The 21,449-nt window shown below is 40.7% G+C and overlaps 1 protein-coding gene across 1 annotated transcript in view; it reads right to left on the bottom strand.

Moving 5' to 3' along the window:
- mbo (nuclear pore complex protein Nup88) overlaps positions 1–21,449 on the bottom strand; it is a 72,116-nt gene that overhangs the window by 10,863 nt on the left and 39,804 nt on the right. Inside the window, exon 2 of the mRNA XM_033345668.2 lies at positions 5,709–5,878. Coding sequence (XP_033201559.2) covers positions 5,709–5,878 — 170 coding nt within the window. The remainder of the gene's footprint in view (positions 1–5,708; positions 5,879–21,449) is intronic.

Below are 21,449 nucleotides of genomic sequence, written 5' to 3'. Positions count from 1 at the left end.
TTCATAGCGAAAGAACATTGGAATTAGATTGCCTCTCTTGGGGCAGTTTTCGAATATGCGTGGTCTATGGTTCTATATGGAGAAGAGACTGTGGAGATGAGATTTTTACCTTAAAGACGATTACTAATAGGAAAGTTGTTTTAATCGACTCTCTGACAGTGTAATAAACTGTCGAAGAATTCGGATTTAGAAAATACTAATCGTCCCTTTAGTCTCAAGATTTCTGCTGCGTTTCTGGTATCGGATACGAGAGATACATACTTCTCCTCTTATAGGACATAAATAAATAATAATAATCATTATTATTTATCAGGTCGAAAGAAAAAGAAAAGATTCAGGAAACTTCCATTCAATCTTTTCTAACACCTCACGTTATCGAAGCAATTGGCACGATTAGCGAAACATAGCCGAACAACGAGATCCAAAACTTCCTGTTCGCGCCGGATTACCACGATCGCAATTACAACGAAGCGATCCTCTAATTTCACTCATCGCCACTTGTATTTCACCTCTTTTGTTAACCGCTGATTCGACGAGAAATATCGTTCGGCCGGCAATAAAGTTTCGCGCCGCGGGGGCTGATAAAGCGCGGCACACATACCGTGGCTGGTGTAGGGGGTGGGGTACGGTCACGCGCGGCTTCTATATTTTTCTCCTCGGCACAGCGGCGTGGTGACATTTTTCAAAAGGCGCGGATATCATCGGGGACCATCTAAATCATCCCCGACGCGCGGTCGAGTACGACGCACCCTATGCTCGGCCTTTGCAAACACCGCCCCTCTTACCACCCCTCGAAAATACATCGGTCTGTGCGTTGGAAAACCTGGTGATTTTCGTTAGTGCTTGCTCATCGAAAAAAAGTTGGGCGAAAAAAAAAAAGAAACGAGTAAACGGGGTGGAGAGGGCGGTTTGAACACAGGTCAGGTCAGGAGGGTGGCGATGCGGAAGTGGTGTGTGGAGACACGCGGCTGGATGGGCGAGAGCACGTTGGATTACCCGTCGACCGAATGTACGAATGGACCGCGTGTGGTTCTCCGAGATTAGCCTCGGCTTTATATCGGGATTACATATGTAAAACCATTAGGTTAAATCATTTTTTAAATAAACGCATCCTATCCCCTTTCGCCGGTGGCCGCGACCGGCGCCGGGACAGATACGAGGCCGGCCTGCAACAGCCCTTCCCGAACCAAAGGGGTGAGTCCACCGGACTCGTGCGTACCACTGAAATATTCCGTAGCACGTACGGTACGCGCGTGCCGGATCCACCGGTTCTCGTTTTGGAAGACACTTGAAGATTAATTTGAAATGCTTGGCGTTGCTCTTGTGGAGTTTGCAGTGTGTAAAGTGTTTTGAGAGCCGCAAAGTGTGTTTAGAAGAAAAATTATGAACATTTACGATGCTTTCCACGCGAAAGGCTCGATAGAAAAGCGAAACATGGTAGCGAATTTCTACTCTTCTACGAGTCTCCGCAGATCTTTGTAAAACGTATAAGTTAAACTAAATTTCTCAGTGAGATATGCGTAAATATTTGAATACTTTCTCCGATTGTATTTTCCTTACCTTTTATATTCTATATTCGATATATTAAATATAACGTTTGCCTTAACATTGCGCTAATCTTAGACTCTCGAGGAAACTTTAAAATGTACACTTTTATAAAGTACACGAAGATAATTAAGAGAAAATGTATCTTTAATTCCCGTGATTCGTTAAATATTTTCCTATTGAAAAAGTGTAGATTACAATTACGTATTCTCTCAAATTCCAGCAAGATTCGTACCGGCATTTTTTTCTTTTGTCAGGAGAACGTCCCAAGGAGTAGCGAGGATCAGAGAAACTGGAATCAACTCTCGAACGGGGACACAGCATTAGGGGTTTACGAGGTGAATACTCGAGGGACGATTCGGAGGAACGTTTGTCGGAGGTGGAGTGGTTGAGCGGTTGGGGTGGGGCGGGTAGCGCGAGAGGTGAAAATTATTCATAAACGTAGGCCGGTTCGCGACGTACGGAGCGAGGGAAAGAGACAGGAAACGGGGTGCAGAGATCTCTCTGGTGGTGCGCCGCGTACAGAGGCCGAAGCTGAAATCTACCGAATATTAAGGTAGGCGAGGTCCTACCAGACCGCATAATAAACACATAACGGTAATCCTTAAAACAATAATTAGCCGCGAGAGCCAACCAACAGGCGACGATCTTCCGGTAGTGCACGAAATAACGCGCTGGTTTCGTAGTCCGTTTGTCGAATTAATACCGCGATTCGCGATTCTGCGCAGCGACTTACTCTTACTCCGATCCAACTTATATACACGCGAAAATTGCAACCTTCTTCTTCTAACGATTATCGCCCTTAACGAAGGCAAACTGTTACGGTGAAAATTACATAGGCGACCTGTCGTGCTTTCAAATTTTTCATTTAAGCAAAGGTTGATGTTCCGGTATAATTTCAAGAGTGGTGATCAACGCCAGTATATAATTGTCCATTGTTCGAAATTTAGTTGATGTTATTGCTTCTTCAAGGTGTTAAATCGTATCTATAGAACTTTTTATCTATGAGTCTTGAAAAGGATATATTGCGTTTAACAAAAGTGTTTGCGATAAATCGAGTCTCGATGTGGCATAAACAAAGATTTCTAAACTTCAGATTATACCTTCGATAAACTTAGAGGGAATTGTTGCCGTTGCAAGGGCTTTTTATTCATCTGAGTACGTATCAACAGGAGATTTAACTTGTTAATAATTAGCGAAATACAGACATTGTTCGTTTCGTTAATTATGAATTGTAAGAAATTCATTAGCAATTAGTAGGTGAAATAGCGGAGGCCAATAAAATCTGAGACTCTCGTTGGCATTTGAAATAGCCAAGTTACCAAAGGTAGGTGGAGAAAGTCTCTAGCGAAGAAGAGAGAAAGAGAAAAGAGAATAGGTTTTGGATGGTGGAGGTCGAAGAAGAGTGGAGGCAACGCGAGGTGGTAATAGTTTTAATCCGGTGTCTTGAAGTCGGGATTTGGTGGCGTAGCAGTTAGTGGCTGCTGGTAAGTCCAAGCGAACCCACTTCGCGCTCTGATATCATAATCCGAATAATCACTATTATTGCCGTCATTTGCTTAATCCAAAGCACGGTCGCTCGGTTTTCCACGCTTCGAAGCTTGGGATCTACCGGCCGATGAGGACACCGAGCACACTGTATCGAAACTATTATATTTTCGTAGCATTTCTACAGAAACTGCTTGAATTACATTAAACACGCGTTACACGATTTGAAAATTAACAAGTAAATATGACATGGTAGTTTGAATAAAAAACTATAGTTGAACACATTTCATTCTTCATGAATCGATATGCAAATATTTTTTCAGCGAAACTTATAATTGCCATGATTTTGGTATATTTAGAATACAGGCGAATTAACGTAAAAACTACGAAATCAATTTGATATTTAGTACATTACAAAGTATAAGAGAATATTCTTATAAGAGAAACTAAGATTGTACTGTGTTTTCAAAATTAAAAATTACGAAGTACAACGACTGTTTGAAATTTTTGCAAATTGTCTAGTGACTTACGAATGAAAGCTACATTTACTCGAATATCGCTTCGTATTTCGCGAAAATATGTAAAATATATAATTACACCGTGTTAATTTATCGATAATTGAACGATAAAGAATACATCTTCGATGGAGCTGAAGATCAGAAGTTAGAATCCTACTTTAGATACGATCTCATCGTCATCACGATTCGTCCAACGGGATGAAACGCAGTAACGACGCGACGTCTAAACTTTTAGTTCTTTGGGAGAGAGCAAATATCTGTCCGCGGTGGTGGAAGTTTCACGGGCAATAATGCATAAACTCCATTTAGCTGTGTTTAAGCCGACTGGAAGGAAGGAGACATTAAATCCCTGAGATTCGTTCTAATGGCCGCGACTCTCTTACAAACTGTTCCGCGGCTCTTTTCCGCCATACATTTAACCGGAGGGGGTTACGCGTGCGTTCTTATAAATTCCCTCGATCCTCGGCGCTACGGCGGCTCTGTGTCGCGGTACCAAGGTAGAATCGCTTAAGTGAAATAACGAAAAAACTTTAGCATAAACTGCCGCTCTTAATTTGACCAGTTTGTTCAGGTTGGCCCACGCGGTTCATGGGGCTAAACGTTTTCGTTCGTTTCCGGAAAAACTTGGGAATTATGAATTAGCGGGAAGTCGGCAGGAAGGTAATGCATTTATTCCAGGCTGGACTTATTATGAAATTATAATGCAAAAGACAACTTGGAGCGAACGGCTACCCTTTTACCACGTTGAATTAAGTAGCATCGTCGTCCATCGTAATTCAAATTAATTTGAATTTTCCTTCCGTTCGTCCCCTTGCGATATCTTACGCTTGTCTCGTTGCTGGCCCGCTCTTCTAGATGCTGCCAAGTGATATTTCAGCTTCTTGGAAGCCAAGCGATATATGATCGCTACTTATCGCAGTAAAATCGCTAGAAACGATAGTAAATTCTAAGGTAAATCTTAAACAACAAAATGTTTGCGATGTTTCCATTTTTTAATTGTTGGAGTTAGCCGATGTGCTTCCTTCTGCGCTTGTTTCACAACATATGAGAAAGGTAATCGGTCATAATGTTAAAGAATAATATACAAGGTAATGTAATAACTCCAACCGTCTTTGATATCTCTCTTATTCTCAGTGATATGGAGAAGATCTTCTTCTATTTTGCCATCTCTTTCGTTAATTCCAGATAAATTACGCAGACATCCCGAACGCATGTAGACATTCACAACTATTCTACATTTTAATTAGACGACCATGTTTTCTTCCTTCATACCCAAATTCGAAACTCTCTTCTCGAATCTCACTTGCAATGAACAATCGTTAAAAATTCCTGTTCTTACATATATACATATACACACACACATATATATATGTATATATACACATGTAAACTCTTTTCTTTGAACGTCATAACGAGCAAGGTAGTTTTATATGTAGCAGAGCACTTATGACGACATTGGCAAAAATAAAAATTCGATTGAGCGAGTGGTATTAGAAAAAGAAAGGTAGGAGATGGTTGAGGCATAATCTTGAAGCTTGTGGCTAATTGCGCGAGGTTCTAATCACCCGAAAGATTAGACAGGAGTACGCGAAGATGCGGAGAAGTGACAGAGGCGGGCGCGGAGGGTAATGTTACACGAGGCAGTAGTCTTGGTGGCATGTGTCGTTGATGAGGCGGTTAGTATTCAGCGGTGCTTTCCGAGGCTGGAACTTTTGAAAACTAACCGAGTAAAGCCACCTTAATTCCATAAGAGGGAGGCCAAAGGGGTTCGGGCGTCATCGTAACACCCTCTTAATTACAGGATATTAGGACGCCCACAGGAGCCACGGAGGTGCAGGAAGCCAGATAGTGCGATTTATTATTCGCGGTCTACCTTATCTCGGTTTTTAGGAGCCGGATTTCTTCGTCTGTAAACTTCTCTCTCCATTCTCGGAGATTGATTTCGCGTATTTGCTGCACGGATTTTCCTACAACTCTGAATGAACGGATACGTTTTTTGTTTACCGCTATTTCTATTTCGACGAAACCTCTATGTGCACTATACATATACATAAGTACATGATATACGCGAATTTAATAGACGAATTATTGCGTCAAAATGAGTTTTATGGGGTTTTAAGAACATTTGTCGACGATTTAGGTTTGATTGTTACTTACATGCAGAGTATTTCTTCTTTTCCACCTTGAAACATGGCATCCTTGCCCCAACGTTTGGGAAGCTCCATGAGAACTAAGCCTAGATTGCCCCACAATGCCAGTTGCGTGCCAGTCTCGTTAATTAATAGATTCTTTATTTCGAAGATCGGAATATCGGTAGGTCTAAGTTTCTGGAATCATACGAAAAATAACAATTAATAAAAAAAAATAAAAATGAAAGATCAAACTAAATAGAAACGAAAGAATTCGAAAGGTTAATAAACGACGAATAGAAACGATGAATAAAAGTTTAATCATTTGTATCTTCGATTCAATAAAAAGTTGTATTCTTATGAGGAATAATTATTGTCTCATCCCTTTCAGACAAACCACTGCTACTCGCTACCATCGAGAAAAAGAGAACAAATAAAAACAAAATGCACAAGACCAATAAACGTTAAGTAGAATTAGATAAAAGTTTGATCGTTCGTACCTTCGTCGGTATTACAATTTTAATTTTCATCCGTAACGAGATATTTCCGGCGACCCCTGAAATTCCAGTTCCACCCTCTCCGCGCATCGTCTATCGATTAATAAACTTTATAATACGATCCTGCTCCTCGTTTGTTTTCCAGTTTGATTTTTATCACGATGGTCCGGGAAAAGGGCAGGTGTACGACAAGCCTCCTTCACCCCTGCCACCACCCTCACTGTCGGGATTTCTCTTTAACATCCCCTTGCCGCGCCACCCTTCGCCACCCTCTTTCGCCTCGATATTTAATTTCGAAGTAAGTTCGCGAACGCGAACATCATTACAGGCTGGCAGCCCCGCAGATGGGGTATCGGCGTGTATCAAGGGGCAATTATTTTTTTACCCGAGGGTAGTTTTTGCCAAGACGATGAACGAGGACCAATGGTATCGAATGTACTTCTTCCATCGTTCTTTCAATGCCTACGACAGCAACCATGAGAACGAACAGAGGCTGGTTAGGGTGACGTTTAAAAAAAAATTGTGTCGTTAAAAGCTAAACGACTAAATAGCGAAACGAATGTTTTTACGATTTTCCTTTTTCTTATACCGATCTTTGATACGTGATTTGTATTTTATATGCTTGTTAAGCTTTTAAAGATACGATATTTACAGACAAACGAAGACTGTTTTACAAATATTTTCTTTACGATGTAAAATTAAGTACCTAATTATTTAATTCATTTCGAGATTTCCAAGGAGATATTTTCATCAGAATATAGAATTTGTATAATCGTATCTACTTTTAGCAGATGTCAGCTGCATAGAATTATTCTTACAAACCGATCCATCGCAATACTCTACATAATTGACTAACAAATTTCTTCTACATTTACGACAACCAGTATACTGTTTGTTCATTTTGCTACGAAACATGCCGAGTAATAAAATCGTTCCTCAATGAGAATGGCCTCGGTGAAGTTCTCCCTGCCATCGTGTTTGATTTGCGGGGGAGTAAAAGTGCGAAGCTAAGCGCACCGTAGCATCAACGAAGAAAAGGCAGAGTCTAGTGCGTTTAAAAGTTTCCTTCTCATTAAGACTTATTCTCTGGGGACCTTGGTGGCACGCAACGCGAGAAAGCAGGAAAGAAAACTAGAGAAGAGGGAACGAGGAAGAGAGAAAGAGAGAGGCAGCCCCCCTCTCGCTTTCTTGCAGTTAGAAACACATTTATTAACGGCAGCTCATCTCATCGCGCTGTTAAGTACCAGTAAGAGAGTGCTCTCTCCCTCCGTTATCCTCTCAGCGAGAGTTCTCATTCACTTTGGTAGCTGTCTGCTGTCCCATCCAGGGGTGAAAAGAAAAAAGACGTCACATCGTCGACGCCTTATTAATTCGGGAGCTGAGGCTGCCAAGCAAGGAGGAAGGTGTCGCGGGAGAGGAGTCCTTTGAAGAAATTAAAAGAACAGAGGGTATAATGTGAACACATCCATTCCCTGACCCTCTTTCTCCCTCCTTTCTTTGCAACATCCTCTTCAGCGTCTCTCTTTCTCCCTCTCGCACTTGTTACCAACTCTGGCAGCATTAACTCCGGTGTTTCACGTTTCTGTTAAATGTCAGTCAGCCGGACGTCTTAAGTCTTGTCACGGTTTCTTAAAATCCGACGTACACACTTATTCACGATCCTTTGTTTTCCTTCCTCTTCTTTTCGGTCTTCTTCTTGCCGTTGAATGGATTCCGTGCTTGTTAAGTTTCAAGATTAATGCGAATTGCTGGCGCGAAAAGAGATTGCGAACGGGAAACCTCGCCGAAACGAGTCGTTGAAAAATTTTGCGACGCGATTGATGAAAGATAAAAATTGTAAACGACGTACAGGTAGTTTTTGGCAATACCAGAGTGTTCAGGTTTTTGTGAAATACTGAAATATTGATCCTCTTGTACTGTGATTAATTAATTATCGATATCACCGAATGGACAGGTTACAAGCTATAGACTTTTTTTATAAGAATACGAAAGCTTTACAATTTTAGTAACTGAAATAGGATTTATATAGTTTGTCGTAATAATTTATGCGGTAGAAAAGCACAGAAATTATCCGAGGAAATGTTATGGATTGAAATGAAAAAAAGTTTTTTGTAGTGGAAGGTTTATTCTTTTTCGAATATGGAGAAAACTTTTCATTCCTCGTAGACTTTGCGTTCTTCAATTTACTCTCGGACAATATTAATGCACGAAAAAAAGTTCATCGAAGGATAAACTTGTTAACTCTTCTAGTGTTTGATCCATATATAATATGTACAAGAAACGTGAAAGGTATAACGTACGAGCAAGCTAAGATGTTTAAAATAAACAGTCTATTTTATGAAGAATGATTCAAATACAATGATATATTGTAAAGCAAAGAAAAAACATATCAAATGTCTGCAAGCAAATGCACTCTTACTTTGTTGCATTTCGCGTTTAATGGAAAGACATTTCATAGAAATATTACTAGCGAGTCAGAGAAAAAGGAATTTACAAATACAATGTGTCGTTTGTTATGCTAAACGTATAGATGGAGAAGGTTTAAAAAAGGAACAAAATATTATTGTTCGTGATACGATGTTGGCTTATACCTTCGCTGCATTTAAATATATTATATAAGGAATAATTATTAAGAGAAATTAAAATTATTCGACATTTGCATTTAATTACATTCGGCTATTTTACCCAGCAGTCAAAGGATTAATAAGATACTTAAATCACAATCCAAAGGGTTAATAAGTCTTTTAAAATGATCTTTTGTTATTTGCTTCTATTATATCTGTTTCTTTCCAACGTTAAGGATTTTTAACACGATTCTGATCAGTAAAATATACATCATACTGCTACCGTGGTCCAATGGAAGCTAAATTGTACGAGCTAATTAACGATGCAAAAAGCCAAAGCATGCTTTTCCCTTCGAGCTTCTCAATTAAAAAGCGACAAGATCACCGTTATAATATCGATGACCCAAGACAAAAGCGAGAGTGTTCATAGCGTTTAATTAGAAAATAGTAAAATCAGCTGGATCAAATCGTACAGGGAATCCGCCCGATGATTCGCTGAAATGACGGGTACACGTAACGCAACGCGACAGGTGGGTAAACTGAGACGAAGAAACAAAACCGGGTAGCCAGATAGAGAGAACCGGATAGAATAGAACGACGGTATAATGGGGTATCGCGTTTGTGTATCGTTGATTCGTGGCTCACGTACGCGGAATGACGGGAATACGCAATAAGTTAATCGTGTTAGCGGCTCGGTTGATTAAACGAACGATCAGGCTGATGGTGAGTGTCGTATGCGGCGCGTAGGGACCATGGGTGCGGCATAGTCGGACATTAATACAAAACTCGATTGTCATTCGTCGCTCGACCTACCCCCGAACGCCCATCCCCCTGATTACGTCGATTCATTAACCGTAGCCAGCGGTATCGTCCACCCCGAAACGAACTGCTGTTTCACCGTTGCACCGGAAATCCTATTAGCCTTCGTCACTGTCCCATCGGTGGCGAGAAATTAATCGCGTGTCATTTTGTTTGGATTCCCGCGTTTCTTACTTAACCCGCTGTATCGTTCTCGTTTGCGATCGACCGATACGAGATACACGAGGCTTGTACGAAGTGGTAATCCTTAAAATACAGATGATCAATAGACTGTGGTCAAATGTACACGGAGTGTACGTAAATTGTGTTTAAAGGAATATGTTTGAAATATACCAGTGTTGGAAACTGAATCCTGATATTTGTTTACGTTTGACAGCATGTAATTCAATTACAAAATCACGTATCTTTATGATTGTTACAACTGTGTGTAATAAAATATAACGACGATAAAATTGGTTTTTCTATGCTAACGACAAAATCAGCGCAATTGTGAGAGATGGTGGAACTCTCTTGTCGTTTGAAAACCTCTTTATCTTCAAGTTGGAAATCCATTAATTAGGGACTGTAATATGAGCTTAATATATGGAGCATCATCTACGTTATAATATTTAATAACAGATATCGGACAATTTCCCTAAATTTGCGGCTATCAACCGCAGGCTGAACTCAATTCATTCGCTTAGAAACAAGTGAAATTCGTTGCATAGAGACGAAACGTGTCAAGCTTCGGAGCAAAAAGAGAGGAAAGATCGGTAGAAAGTAGGGTGGATAAAGGGTGTCGGAGGAGGACATCACGATGGAGGAGAGGAGGGTGGCTAGGAAAACGGAGTATGAGGAGTAAAAGGGGTGAGGGTACCCGGGTACCGATGCCGACACCGGCGCCAGTGTCGCACGAGGCTGTAATGCGTTATTAATGAACACCAAGAATTTCATTAAAGATTGTTTGTATATCAAACTGTCCACTAAATTATGCCCTATAACCCCCGTGGCGCCTTTCCGTGCCTGGAAACTATTGGCTGTGGCCGCGATAGGCACCGCCTTTCGCACCTACTAACTGCACGCGATTCTTGAACATCTTGTAATGTCAAACGTTCTATTTATACGCCTCTATAAAAATCCTCTGATCGAAGTTCGATCAAAGAAATTCTACGATCAAATGAGAGGAAGGGAGAGGAAAAAATGTGACGTCACGATTTTAATATGGAGAAACAAGGGATCATCGATTAGATAGGCTGACTCGGCTCGAAGTCAGTTATTTCGCAACCTTTGGAACATATATTATTAGAAGGGACGATATAGGTAAGTACGATGTGACGAGGGCGATGCGAGGGGAAGAAGGATGAACGCGGAGAAAGAGAAGGGAGAGGATGAAAAGGGTGGGAGGGAAGGTTCGAAGAAAAGGGACAGAATGAACAGGCACGACGCGTCGAATGAACGGCCATGGGGAAAGAGAGGAACAGGCCGGGTAGACACGCTGGGTGGAGGGATACAGTTAATCGTTGGGAAGCTATTAACTTCGGACTGGAATGCCCCATAGCGCCTCATTTCGTTCAATGCAAATTTACGCCCGACGTCGACCACCTAACGGGCCTCCCTCCACCTCTTTCTCTGTGAAAACGACGCGTATACCGGGTGTTGCTTGCTGTCCTCCTGCAACGTCTACTGTCGCCTCGAGTGGATTGTCTTATTCTACTTTGTCGAGGATTAGCCAACTAGCAATCCGGTAAGTCAGTTTCAGAATCGGTGAAATACTGGGTCATAAATAATTTCCAGCGTGGCTAAAGGAAATTTATTGTCTTAAAAGAATACGTTTTTTCGTGATAATAATATGTTTGTTAGGGCTCTCCAATTTAAATTTTGCATTGTATCGAATAATCAGCCGAGCTGTAACATTGAAAACTCGTTTCTACGATCCTCTTTGTTTTATTACCAAGTCACTGCTACGTACGAGAATTTATTTGCAAAATACTTACGATCTCTGAGATTTAACCTTTTGTATACGTAACGTGAAAAATCGTTTCTCGTATTGTTCTCATCGTTTCGAAACGAAACTTTTGCCTGCGAATAGTTCGGTACAGAAGTGCGCAAAGGGTTAACGTATCTTGCAGTCTCGTAACAAGGTCTTGTAGCTCGTTCAAAATGCCTGGAGGATTTGTAAATTCGAAAATCATGCCTAATTGAAATTCTTGGAGAGTAATGGTCTAAGTAGTCAGAGGGAAGAAGCTGCTTGAACTTATCCAATTTGGTTCTCTCTCATAAACGATCAACGTCGTAATCGGTGACCCGCTTCGTAGCCTCGCAGCTAAACTTGAACCCTTCTCGCGCTGCTCTACCCCTTCCGGTTCTCCCTGATCGTCCTACCGTGGTTGTTGTCTTATTAGTTTAGAACTTAGGCTTAATATAAAGTTGCGTGTGTCGCTTACGATGAAAGTCTGGCTGCGAGACAATGACGAGTCGGAATTTCCTTACTCGGTCGAATACATAACGATATTCTCCGTTTAATCGCAACTGTTCCACGGACGATAGATTATCTTTCTCAGTTTCTGGACGGTGAATTACGTTTTCCGTAATACAGATTCATACAACCGAAAAATTAAGATTTCATTTGCAAGAAAATAAATTTTTTAACTCCGCAAACATTGTACCACTATATCTTTTCTTTACGCGTGCGAATAAGTCAAATTTTATTTGAAAAAGTTTGCGCGCGTAAATGAAAAATATCGTAGCAATGTCTTCCGCAAATATAGAAAATATTCGCATAGGGAAATTTTTTCGATTTCTGGAAAGCGACAAAGCGACGAATTCAGAGACGATATGTCAGAGCGGGGTGAAATATCGCCTGTGAAGCTGTGCATCTTAACGTGGAAAATAACGCGTATGAAGGAACTCACTGATAAATGGGTACGTAACGGGTGCTCAAGATACACATAGTTAACAACGGAATGCGGCATGAGCTGACTAACGACGACTGATGCTCTCGCTATATAATTTCAAAGCGTACGCTCACGCATACATACGGTTGAAACGAAAACGCCGCGGCACCCTTGTAGCACACCTTAATATGGACAAATGCCAGACTATATCTCAAATGAGGTTTGTTTTGCATTATTCGGCTAAGGTCCTCGTTTGCCATCTTTGCTCGGCCGACTGGCTCGCGTTATGGCTACGCGGGATTGCCATATCCCTCTTTTTCATTCCACCAAAATCCGACGGTTTCTTGTTACGCTACAACAATATGTCTTTACGCTTGTCGCGGTTTAAATGTTAGCAGAACTGCTCGCTCGCATCAAAAGTTTCACTTTGAATACCAAATATTCCTGTATTTGTACGTTTCTAACGTAACTTCTGTCAGAGGAGGTGTGTGGCTACTTTTGTCCAACGATCAAGAATCCTGGCGTCGATGTTTCTAGCTAGAGATAGATACATAAAGGAGAATGTCCACGTCCGACGAATGGTCACGATATAAAAGGAATATAAAAGTCAGTAGACAAGAAGGTGATAAAACATCTCCGAGTCAAGCCTTCCATTCGCGGAGAATGAACGTATCAAGTGTGTAAAAACTGCTAAAAAAAGGAAAAGGAAAAAGAGAAAAAAAAAAGGGAAGATCGAAACAGAAATTCAGAACCTTTCGTAATTATTAATTCGTTTCAATAATTGTTCAACGTAAGCGGTACAAGCGTTTCGACGAGTGAAACTACCAAATGATACGAATTTACCACAGTTGGATCTAATTAACAACTAGCATATAAATGCAACAATAAATGCAGTGCTGTGCAAATACTTTTTGTGGCCACTGTACTCTACATATCTACGTATGTATCTTCATACGTGGATACGTGGTTTATGCCTGGGTGAAAGTATCCAGAGCAGCCACGAGGCGCCAATGTACGCACGCATGAGCGCAGTATAAGCATAAACGTGAACGAATGCTCGCAAACTCCGTACAATGTAAAGATCGGTAGGTGGGAAGGTTATGCCGGACGGACATCAGCTCGGATACCGGAGAGGAACGAAAGGACGCAGAGCAGCAGCACAGAGGAATGATATCATCGGTGGTGGTCCAGCTATGGGGGGATGATATAGAATTTTAATATAGTGGTTTACGAGCGCGATTGTCCGCTATTTTACGGCCGCTATAGGGCGGCCATTTGAATTCTTAGATCTGCATACTTTGCGGAATTGCGCGGTCCGGCTGGCACGACGATGGACCGCCACCACCAGCTCTGGCTCCATCAACGAGCTTGCACTTTCTCATGCTCTTTCTCGTGATAAAATACATATCTCTATCGGACTTTCGTATTACAGTTTCACCTGTTCGAAACCGATACACCTTGTGCATTTTGTATTTACTTATTATTTATTCATAGTTTGGATTGTAGAAATGTACAAAGCTCGTGCGTGTTTGGACAAAGTAAATCATGTTGCATAGTGTGGTCTATTATTTGTTCCATAGCACGCCTTGTTGCATAGATTCGTCTATTACTTTCGGGTTTCATTTTTCGACTACATTTGTACGAGTCGAGAGTTTTAGAAGTTGCAAAAATGCTATTTTGTCGAATATCATTCGTTCACGTTATTTATCATAGTACAAAGGTTGAAAGAAACTCTGGATCATTCTTTTGGAATAACTAGGATGAGCTCGATCAGAGTCGCAATTTTCGACTAATGATTTTCACAATATAAAAAGAATTATGTCGTTTGCGTTAATAAAATTAATATCGTAAGAAAATATAACAAAGTATCAAAAATGTTTATGACACAACTAATCATTGTAAAATTCTATCGATTATCTCACAAAAGTTCCCAAAGATAAAACGATTTATTTATCAACCTGCGATGAATAATGACTGAAATGACTTGTTTGAAATAAGATAGCACCCCATGGTCGCATATTTTTCTCTCATTCACGATAGATAAAATAAGCGACGGTATTCCGTCCAGTAGAGAAGAGCCATGAGATCACGTTCATATTACGTTCCATAGATGGTGGGCAGAATTTCATTTGATTACCATAGAATTCGAGTTTCTTCGAACCGATGGTGGCGATTATTAATTTTCTTTTCGTACCGCGTCTCTCGAGTTCTCCTGGCTGGCGAAAGTAATCGACGTGAAACGAGAAACGCTTTCTGTCCGCGCAAAGATGACTTACGATTGTTATTAGCATTCGGAATAGCTATTCGGATGATTTCGTCGGTGGATAAACGGCCTGCCGTGTGCAACCGCGGCTAGAAATGACAAATATGCTCCCTTTATTGATACCAGATATATGGAATTTTATTACGTCATTACCGTTAGAATTATGGCCGCGTTTAAATTCGGAATTCCCTTCGTTAGCTTATTAGAATCATTACGGCAAACTTATTGCGCACTGGCCATATTTTATCGCCAAGACTCAAGCAAGTTTTCTCACCAAAGTATTCAGCCTTTTTTACAACGCAGGAAACAGATAATAGGAAATAATACGCATACAGTTCTCATAACTATAATTAAATATCTGTGTGTTTAGATATCTCTATACTGTGTACTTTTTAAGACAACTATTTAATGCGAAAGGGTTATTCATATTTTTTCGCGAAATCAGGAATTTACGTTTGAAGGATTATTTTCAGTGAGTTCAATATCGATAAATTAAGAAAAATTAAGAGAAAAAGATAAATTGAAAAACAAAGCACATTTAAACCATTCTTCTGAATATAATAATTATCGAGACATTGGGTATGATACAGAAGAGTGTTTTCAACATGCAAATTTTACAGCTGTTTTCGCGTGTCTGAAATAAAACTTATTCAATCATTGATCGTATTCGTTTTTAATAAAACACAACGCACATATCTAGAGAACGTGAACGAGGCTGAACAAATACGTTGACGTGTCAAGTAGGTGGCTTAAAGTTTACAGACGTAATTGCGGGATTAGCGGAACTTGAAGCGTGGTAATTCAATCAATTAAAATCATCACAGGTGTCATAATCGTTGGGAAGCGTTCTGGACGCGGCAGGACGTCACTCGGAAACGAAGAAGGTATGGTAGTAACTTAGAAGGACGAGAGAAAGGAGGCGAAGGAGAAGAAGAGTCTTTCGCCTATCTCTTTCCCTTTCCCTCTCCCTTCTCGCGATATAAGCCGTATCAGTTATAATTTACAATGTTATGGCGATTTTATGTATATCTTGGCAGAGCTGTGCTCCCCCGCGCTGAGAAGTATTATTTAAATTAAACGGGGCTAAACTAAGCGAACCGGCGGCATCGAAGTGGTGTAGAGAGAGGTGCCGCGGCGGTATGCAAATTATTATCGCGGGGCGATAATTTAAATGCATATTTCGCCTCCTATATCATTTTATTATTGCCAGGCAAGTTAAGTCAGTTCGTGGGCGAACGTTTACGAGAACGAGGCCTCGCCCTGTGTGTAACTACCACCACCTTGGCTACAGCTTGTATTAGAAACGCTATCGAAGCGTTTTCCCTCATATAATCCTCATTGTTACTGCCTGCGGGACCATAATATCCTGTCGGGTAACGGCTACCGAGCAGGATTAATACTCGACGACTAATTGTATACCGTCAGGAAGTGCCAGCTCATCCACCTTCGCTTGTGTCTTCGAGACGTCCTCGTTGGTCTGCCTATGCCATGTCGCTTTAATGACTCAGTCGATTAATGATATTTGCTGTCGTACTCTCCTAGATGCTCAGCTAGATGCGTTACATATCGAGAGGATTATTTTTCCTGTTGGTCGAAGGTCATTCTTGAATGTTACTGCGATCCACATCTATCAATCTACTTGGAGCTGGTCATTGATAAATTTTCTTTCCTTCCAAGTAAAATTGAACGCTGTTGGATTATTGCCAGTAAATATCTTTGTTATTCTTTATGAATTCTAATAGCAAAGAATCTACTTACTCGTCAATGCATAATTTTTGCCTTCCAGTTCACGATGGCTTCCGGATTGTTTCCAGTTACAAATAGTGTAAGTTCATTGATTACTAAGCTGTTTCGCTACAGCATAACACTTCGTATGTTCATTATTTCGTTGAACTAATCGATTTGTCTTTGAATAATAATTTGACTCGTTCGACTATCCGAAGAATTTCATCGTTGTATTATAAGAAAGCAACTTAATCTTGATTTTAAACCATTTATCATTTTAAGGACGTCTTAGCTTTATCCTAAGAACGCTGACTTCTTCCGACGCAACGTTACTACGTGTAACAAAAACGATCCGTAAAGTCTAACTGTGAGACTAAACCACGGTTTGCGGTGAACTACGAGATCCTGTAGCCTTCGCCAGCGCCGAAAAGTTGAAACTCACGGTTCTCGGAACCAATTTGCAACGGCCACGATTGTTCTCCCTGGTGGCGCATTTAGTCTGGATTTACATTTCGAGGAACAAGAATGGAAAGCGTCGAGGATCATAGCGAGACGGGTAGCCGGGCAAGTTTCAAGAAACGAAATCAGACAGTCGCGGGGACCTGCACCATGGTGTATCCGCACGCGTATCTCGAACAACGAAGAAGGGTTAAAACCTGGCCTGAGTAGTATTTTAATTCCTGACCGTTATCGCCTCGGTAGCCAGGGTCAGTAGCGAAAGATACATGTAAGTTGACCCCGCCCTGGAGACCTTTTTGGACGCTTATGAATATTAATTTCGCCTCGTCGACCATCTCCTCCCACTCCCGTAACCACCTCCCAAACCGAAAACAGACCCGACAGGAACAAATTAGATCTTTCCTTCCATACATTTCCCTTTTATTCCCGCAGATTCTCTTGAATCCCTCCTCGCCTCCTCTGCGTTCTTTTCCATTCGATATCGCATCAACTTGGTGGATGTGAAATGTCTCTTTAAAGAAAACTTGAACCACATGCAATTTCTTCGAGATATACATTTGGCCAAAGTAAGTAGATATTTTTACCTATTTTAGAACTAGTAGATTTTTCAATATGAATGTGTTTTTGTTTTTATTCAGTAACATTTGCTTAGTTTCAAACGTTTGCATACAGTAAGTAGAATTATCCTGTCTGTGTCTGACAATATCTCTCTCGATCCCCTGTAACTCTCTATCTCTAAATCTCCTTAGCAATATTTTCTTCCAAATTTTCTGTTCAACGCAGTATGAAGATATTCGTAATGATACATTAAAAACGTCATGTATTTTCATACTAAATAGACATTTATCTATTCAATCCCATATGATCCAGCTGAGAAAGGAATCTACTACCTTCGATCGAATTAGCTAGCGGAGACGTAACTTCTACGAAACTCTAGGCTTAAAATGACCACGAGTAACCAACGTCTCCTATTTTTCGCGCTACAATAAAAAACGTATAATCAAGTGCAACTTATTTCCTTATATCTGCTGAAAACTCCGAATAAAGAGTTAAATCACCACGGATCGTGCTACTAACGCGTTTCGCGTAGCTAGATAACGCCAACTCCTAAGTGTCGAACACAAAGACGCGTTGGTTAGCCGAAAAATTGTTGGTTTTTGGGGGGAGCATCGAAACATTGGTCGAAGCAAAAGTTTTCCTCGTTGGATGCTCGGGTGTTTAAGCCGAGTGTACGCTATCTAGCTAACGTACCATTCATCCGCGAATACACGGAGGAAGCGCGGAGACGTGGTTACAGACACACACGTTCCCGTACCTCGTAGGCCACACAACGAGTTTATCTCTGTATCTTTCGGATGTCAGACGACCCTTGGTATTTCCTGCAGTTAGTTTCCAGGGCGCGACTCCGTGTGATTTCGAAGGGTGCGTGTTTCAGGCCCATGTTTCCTTGTAATACATGCTCAGGTAGGCACAAGTACGCGTGCATTCTCACGACCATCCAACGAGCACACGTACGAACAGATAGAGTTCCCTTGAATCTGGCAATCTCATAACAGGGAGTTAAAACCACAGCACGAATGTCGTATCTTAGCCTGTCCCCAACCCTCCTTTCGAGACTTTCTCCCGGCGTTGCGCCAGTGCTAGATATTATTATCAGGCTAAGTTTCATTTTGGATACTATCGTAGGAAAATCTCTTGAATCGCGATCGTTAACACGCTGATTTTACGCGGAGCGTGTTACCGATGGCCTCGGGAAGATCATGATTACGATTTTGGCTGAAAGCTGTACGAACTATGTGCTTTTGCCGAGTGAAATGGATTTTTATTGCTACGTCATGTTCGTAATTGGATGTGCTAATAATACCGCACATGCAGCTTGATTCTTCGCTCCACCGAAATAGTTAAAATAAAGAAGCAGATACGAATAACTGGGAACATTAGAGTTTCTTTTTCCTGATTTTACTCTTTGGTATACCTTGTTGCACGTTCAGAACAATCGTCAACAAGCAAGTAGTCTGCGATTACTTTAAAACAGAACAGAGAAGAACGCTTATCTTTCTTCGATAGCCAACACAATAGTCGCGTTATAATATTAATATCAGTTTTGAAGAGAGTGTTACTGACCGATGTATTATCATTGCTTCCCTGAATTTTCTCTTGGCAATACCAGTCTTGACGATGAAGAAGTGAGCGAGTCTGTATAATTGCATAACTTATATGAAATCCAGAGTAATTAAATCATCGCGTCGATATTAGCAAACATTGATTGTTCTCGATAATCAAAAAGGTAGCTCAATGACGGCAGAATGATATAGTAGTAGTAATAATAATAATAATAATAATAATACAGATAAAATAATGCGAATGAAATAATAATAATAATGAAGAAAGATATAAGGTGGTTGCAGTTTCGTTTGCAGAAACGCAGCAATGAATCGCAAAATGAGGTTTATAGGTGCATCCATGGTGTCTCGAAATAAATAAATAAATAAGAGAGGTTACCCGGGGCGTGTTTCGGCGACCACCTCCGAGGCGGGATTTGCTTTACTACAAGGACGAAGAGGAGACCGTATAACTTGGCAAGAAGTTCCCGGTGCATCCTGAATTTCTGGTACTGTGCGTTCACACGTAGACCGTGTAGCCTTGGAGAGCCTTTCGTACGCGACGTTGTTTCGGTTTACCTTAATGGATTTCGCAGTAATTGTAAAATATTTCGCGAGTTCCGCGCGCACGTGCATTTACCAGCGCACACGCGCACGCGTTTTCTTAGCGCACCGTCGCGCCTTCATTTCGCTACTCCTTGTGACAGGGTCAAATTTTCTGGCTGTAAGAAGCATGACGAGAAGGAAATAGACTACTTATAGAAACTACTATGGTAGAGTTTATAGTTTGTGCAACTAATTATCCTATACGCGTCTATTATAACGAATAATTAATGTAATTGGAGTTCATATGGTAGATGTACGCTGATTCTCATCGTTACCTGTGACTTTCGTTCAAATATATGATAGAAATTCATATTAAAATAAATGGATTCGATTGGCAGCTCGTTTAATCAGGAATTAATTGAAACTCCCTTCAAACAGACCAAGTTCCATTGTAGTCTCATTGAATAGTTATAAAAGTCTTTCGCGTGGACCAAGTTTTCGTCTCAAGAAACAAATCGAAGTCGTAGGAAGAGAAATTAGGTCAGTACGATAGGTCGAAGTGATTTGTGTTTTGATAATGAAAAATCATAAGAGCGAGTAGAGTGAAATAACAAATAATACTATGACCCCTAAAAAGGATAATGATCAATAATAATAAATAGTGTAAAGGAAAATATTACACATATATATAATAATTAATACATTGCATAAATAGATAAGATAAAGGATAATTCGACTCTGACGAACCTACATCAACTACTTGATAATCAATTGTTGCTGTTACATTGTTAACAACTATCTCCTAAAGTCATATTAGAATAAACGAACTGTAGTAGCATCGAGCTCTATTCGATACACGGAGCTCGAGTTTTAGCGGTAAGTATCGCTCGGTGATTCTTCCATTTTACGTCAGAGGATCGTTCCAACTGATGATATCCTTCTCGTCGGACGAGTGTCCAGACTGAATGCATGTGATGCGTGTTGCACCGCTGAAAAATCGTGGTCCACGTAAACGCACGGCCCGTTAAGTACAGCCTACGGTGAAAAATAACCTGGCAAATTGAATGGAGGCGACGCAGTCTGTAGCCGAAAGGGGTGAAGGGGGTGGCTCAGGCAGACGATGCAAAAAAAAGAAAAAAAAAAGGGTGAGTTCTGATGGTCGGAGTAAAAATTCGGCGAGGTTGCCCGACGACGAGACATTGTACTTGTCACCCCACTACAGTTCGAGCTTTTATAAGCGGACCGTGCAAGCTTTTGTGACCGAAAAATACTCGTGCTCGTTGTTGCTTGCCGATCGGAGAGCTTTCCACGCATTTGCGTCTGCGGCGCTCCTTCAAATTGCCTCTCCCCTTTTGTCCTTCGACGATTTTCGTTTGTCCAGACGAGCTCGTTCCTCGAAAATGATCGACCACTTAAAAGAACCCGCAATCGACGAAGGACGTCAGTTTCTCCTTTTATCGCCAATTTTTAAAAATGCTTGACGTCCTTTCTTTTTAATTCTCAACATTAGAAGCGTATAAATCGCTATCGTGGAAATTACATTTCAAGATCCGTGAAACAATTCTTACTTAAATATAATTCTTAAATATAAATTATTTCGAGGTAATCGATATGCTTCGATAAATTGCCAATATTACTATAATCGAGAAAATTGTACGTAACATTGTTGTATTTTTAAAGGTTTCAAAGGTTGGACGAAGACCGCAAGTTTGATGAACGAAGAATACTTCTCAATGAATGTTTCACGAGCGTTTATCCAGCTTGTTTCGCAGCCGATTTATCGATATATAACCTTTAATTCCTCAAGTTTTTCTCGCTATAATGCGAGATAACTGTGCTTTTGTCCATTTCTTTGTCCTTCTTATGAAACATTTACGACAGCTTTCTCCAAACTGGCTAAACTTTCATCCTTAAACGTGCT

Source organism: Bombus vancouverensis, chromosome 9 (assembly GCF_051014615.1).
Source record: "Bombus vancouverensis nearcticus chromosome 9, iyBomVanc1_principal, whole genome shotgun sequence".
NCBI classification, from domain to species: domain Eukaryota; kingdom Metazoa; phylum Arthropoda; class Insecta; order Hymenoptera; family Apidae; genus Bombus; species Bombus vancouverensis.
This window is presented reverse-complemented; position numbering and strand designations above follow the sequence as displayed.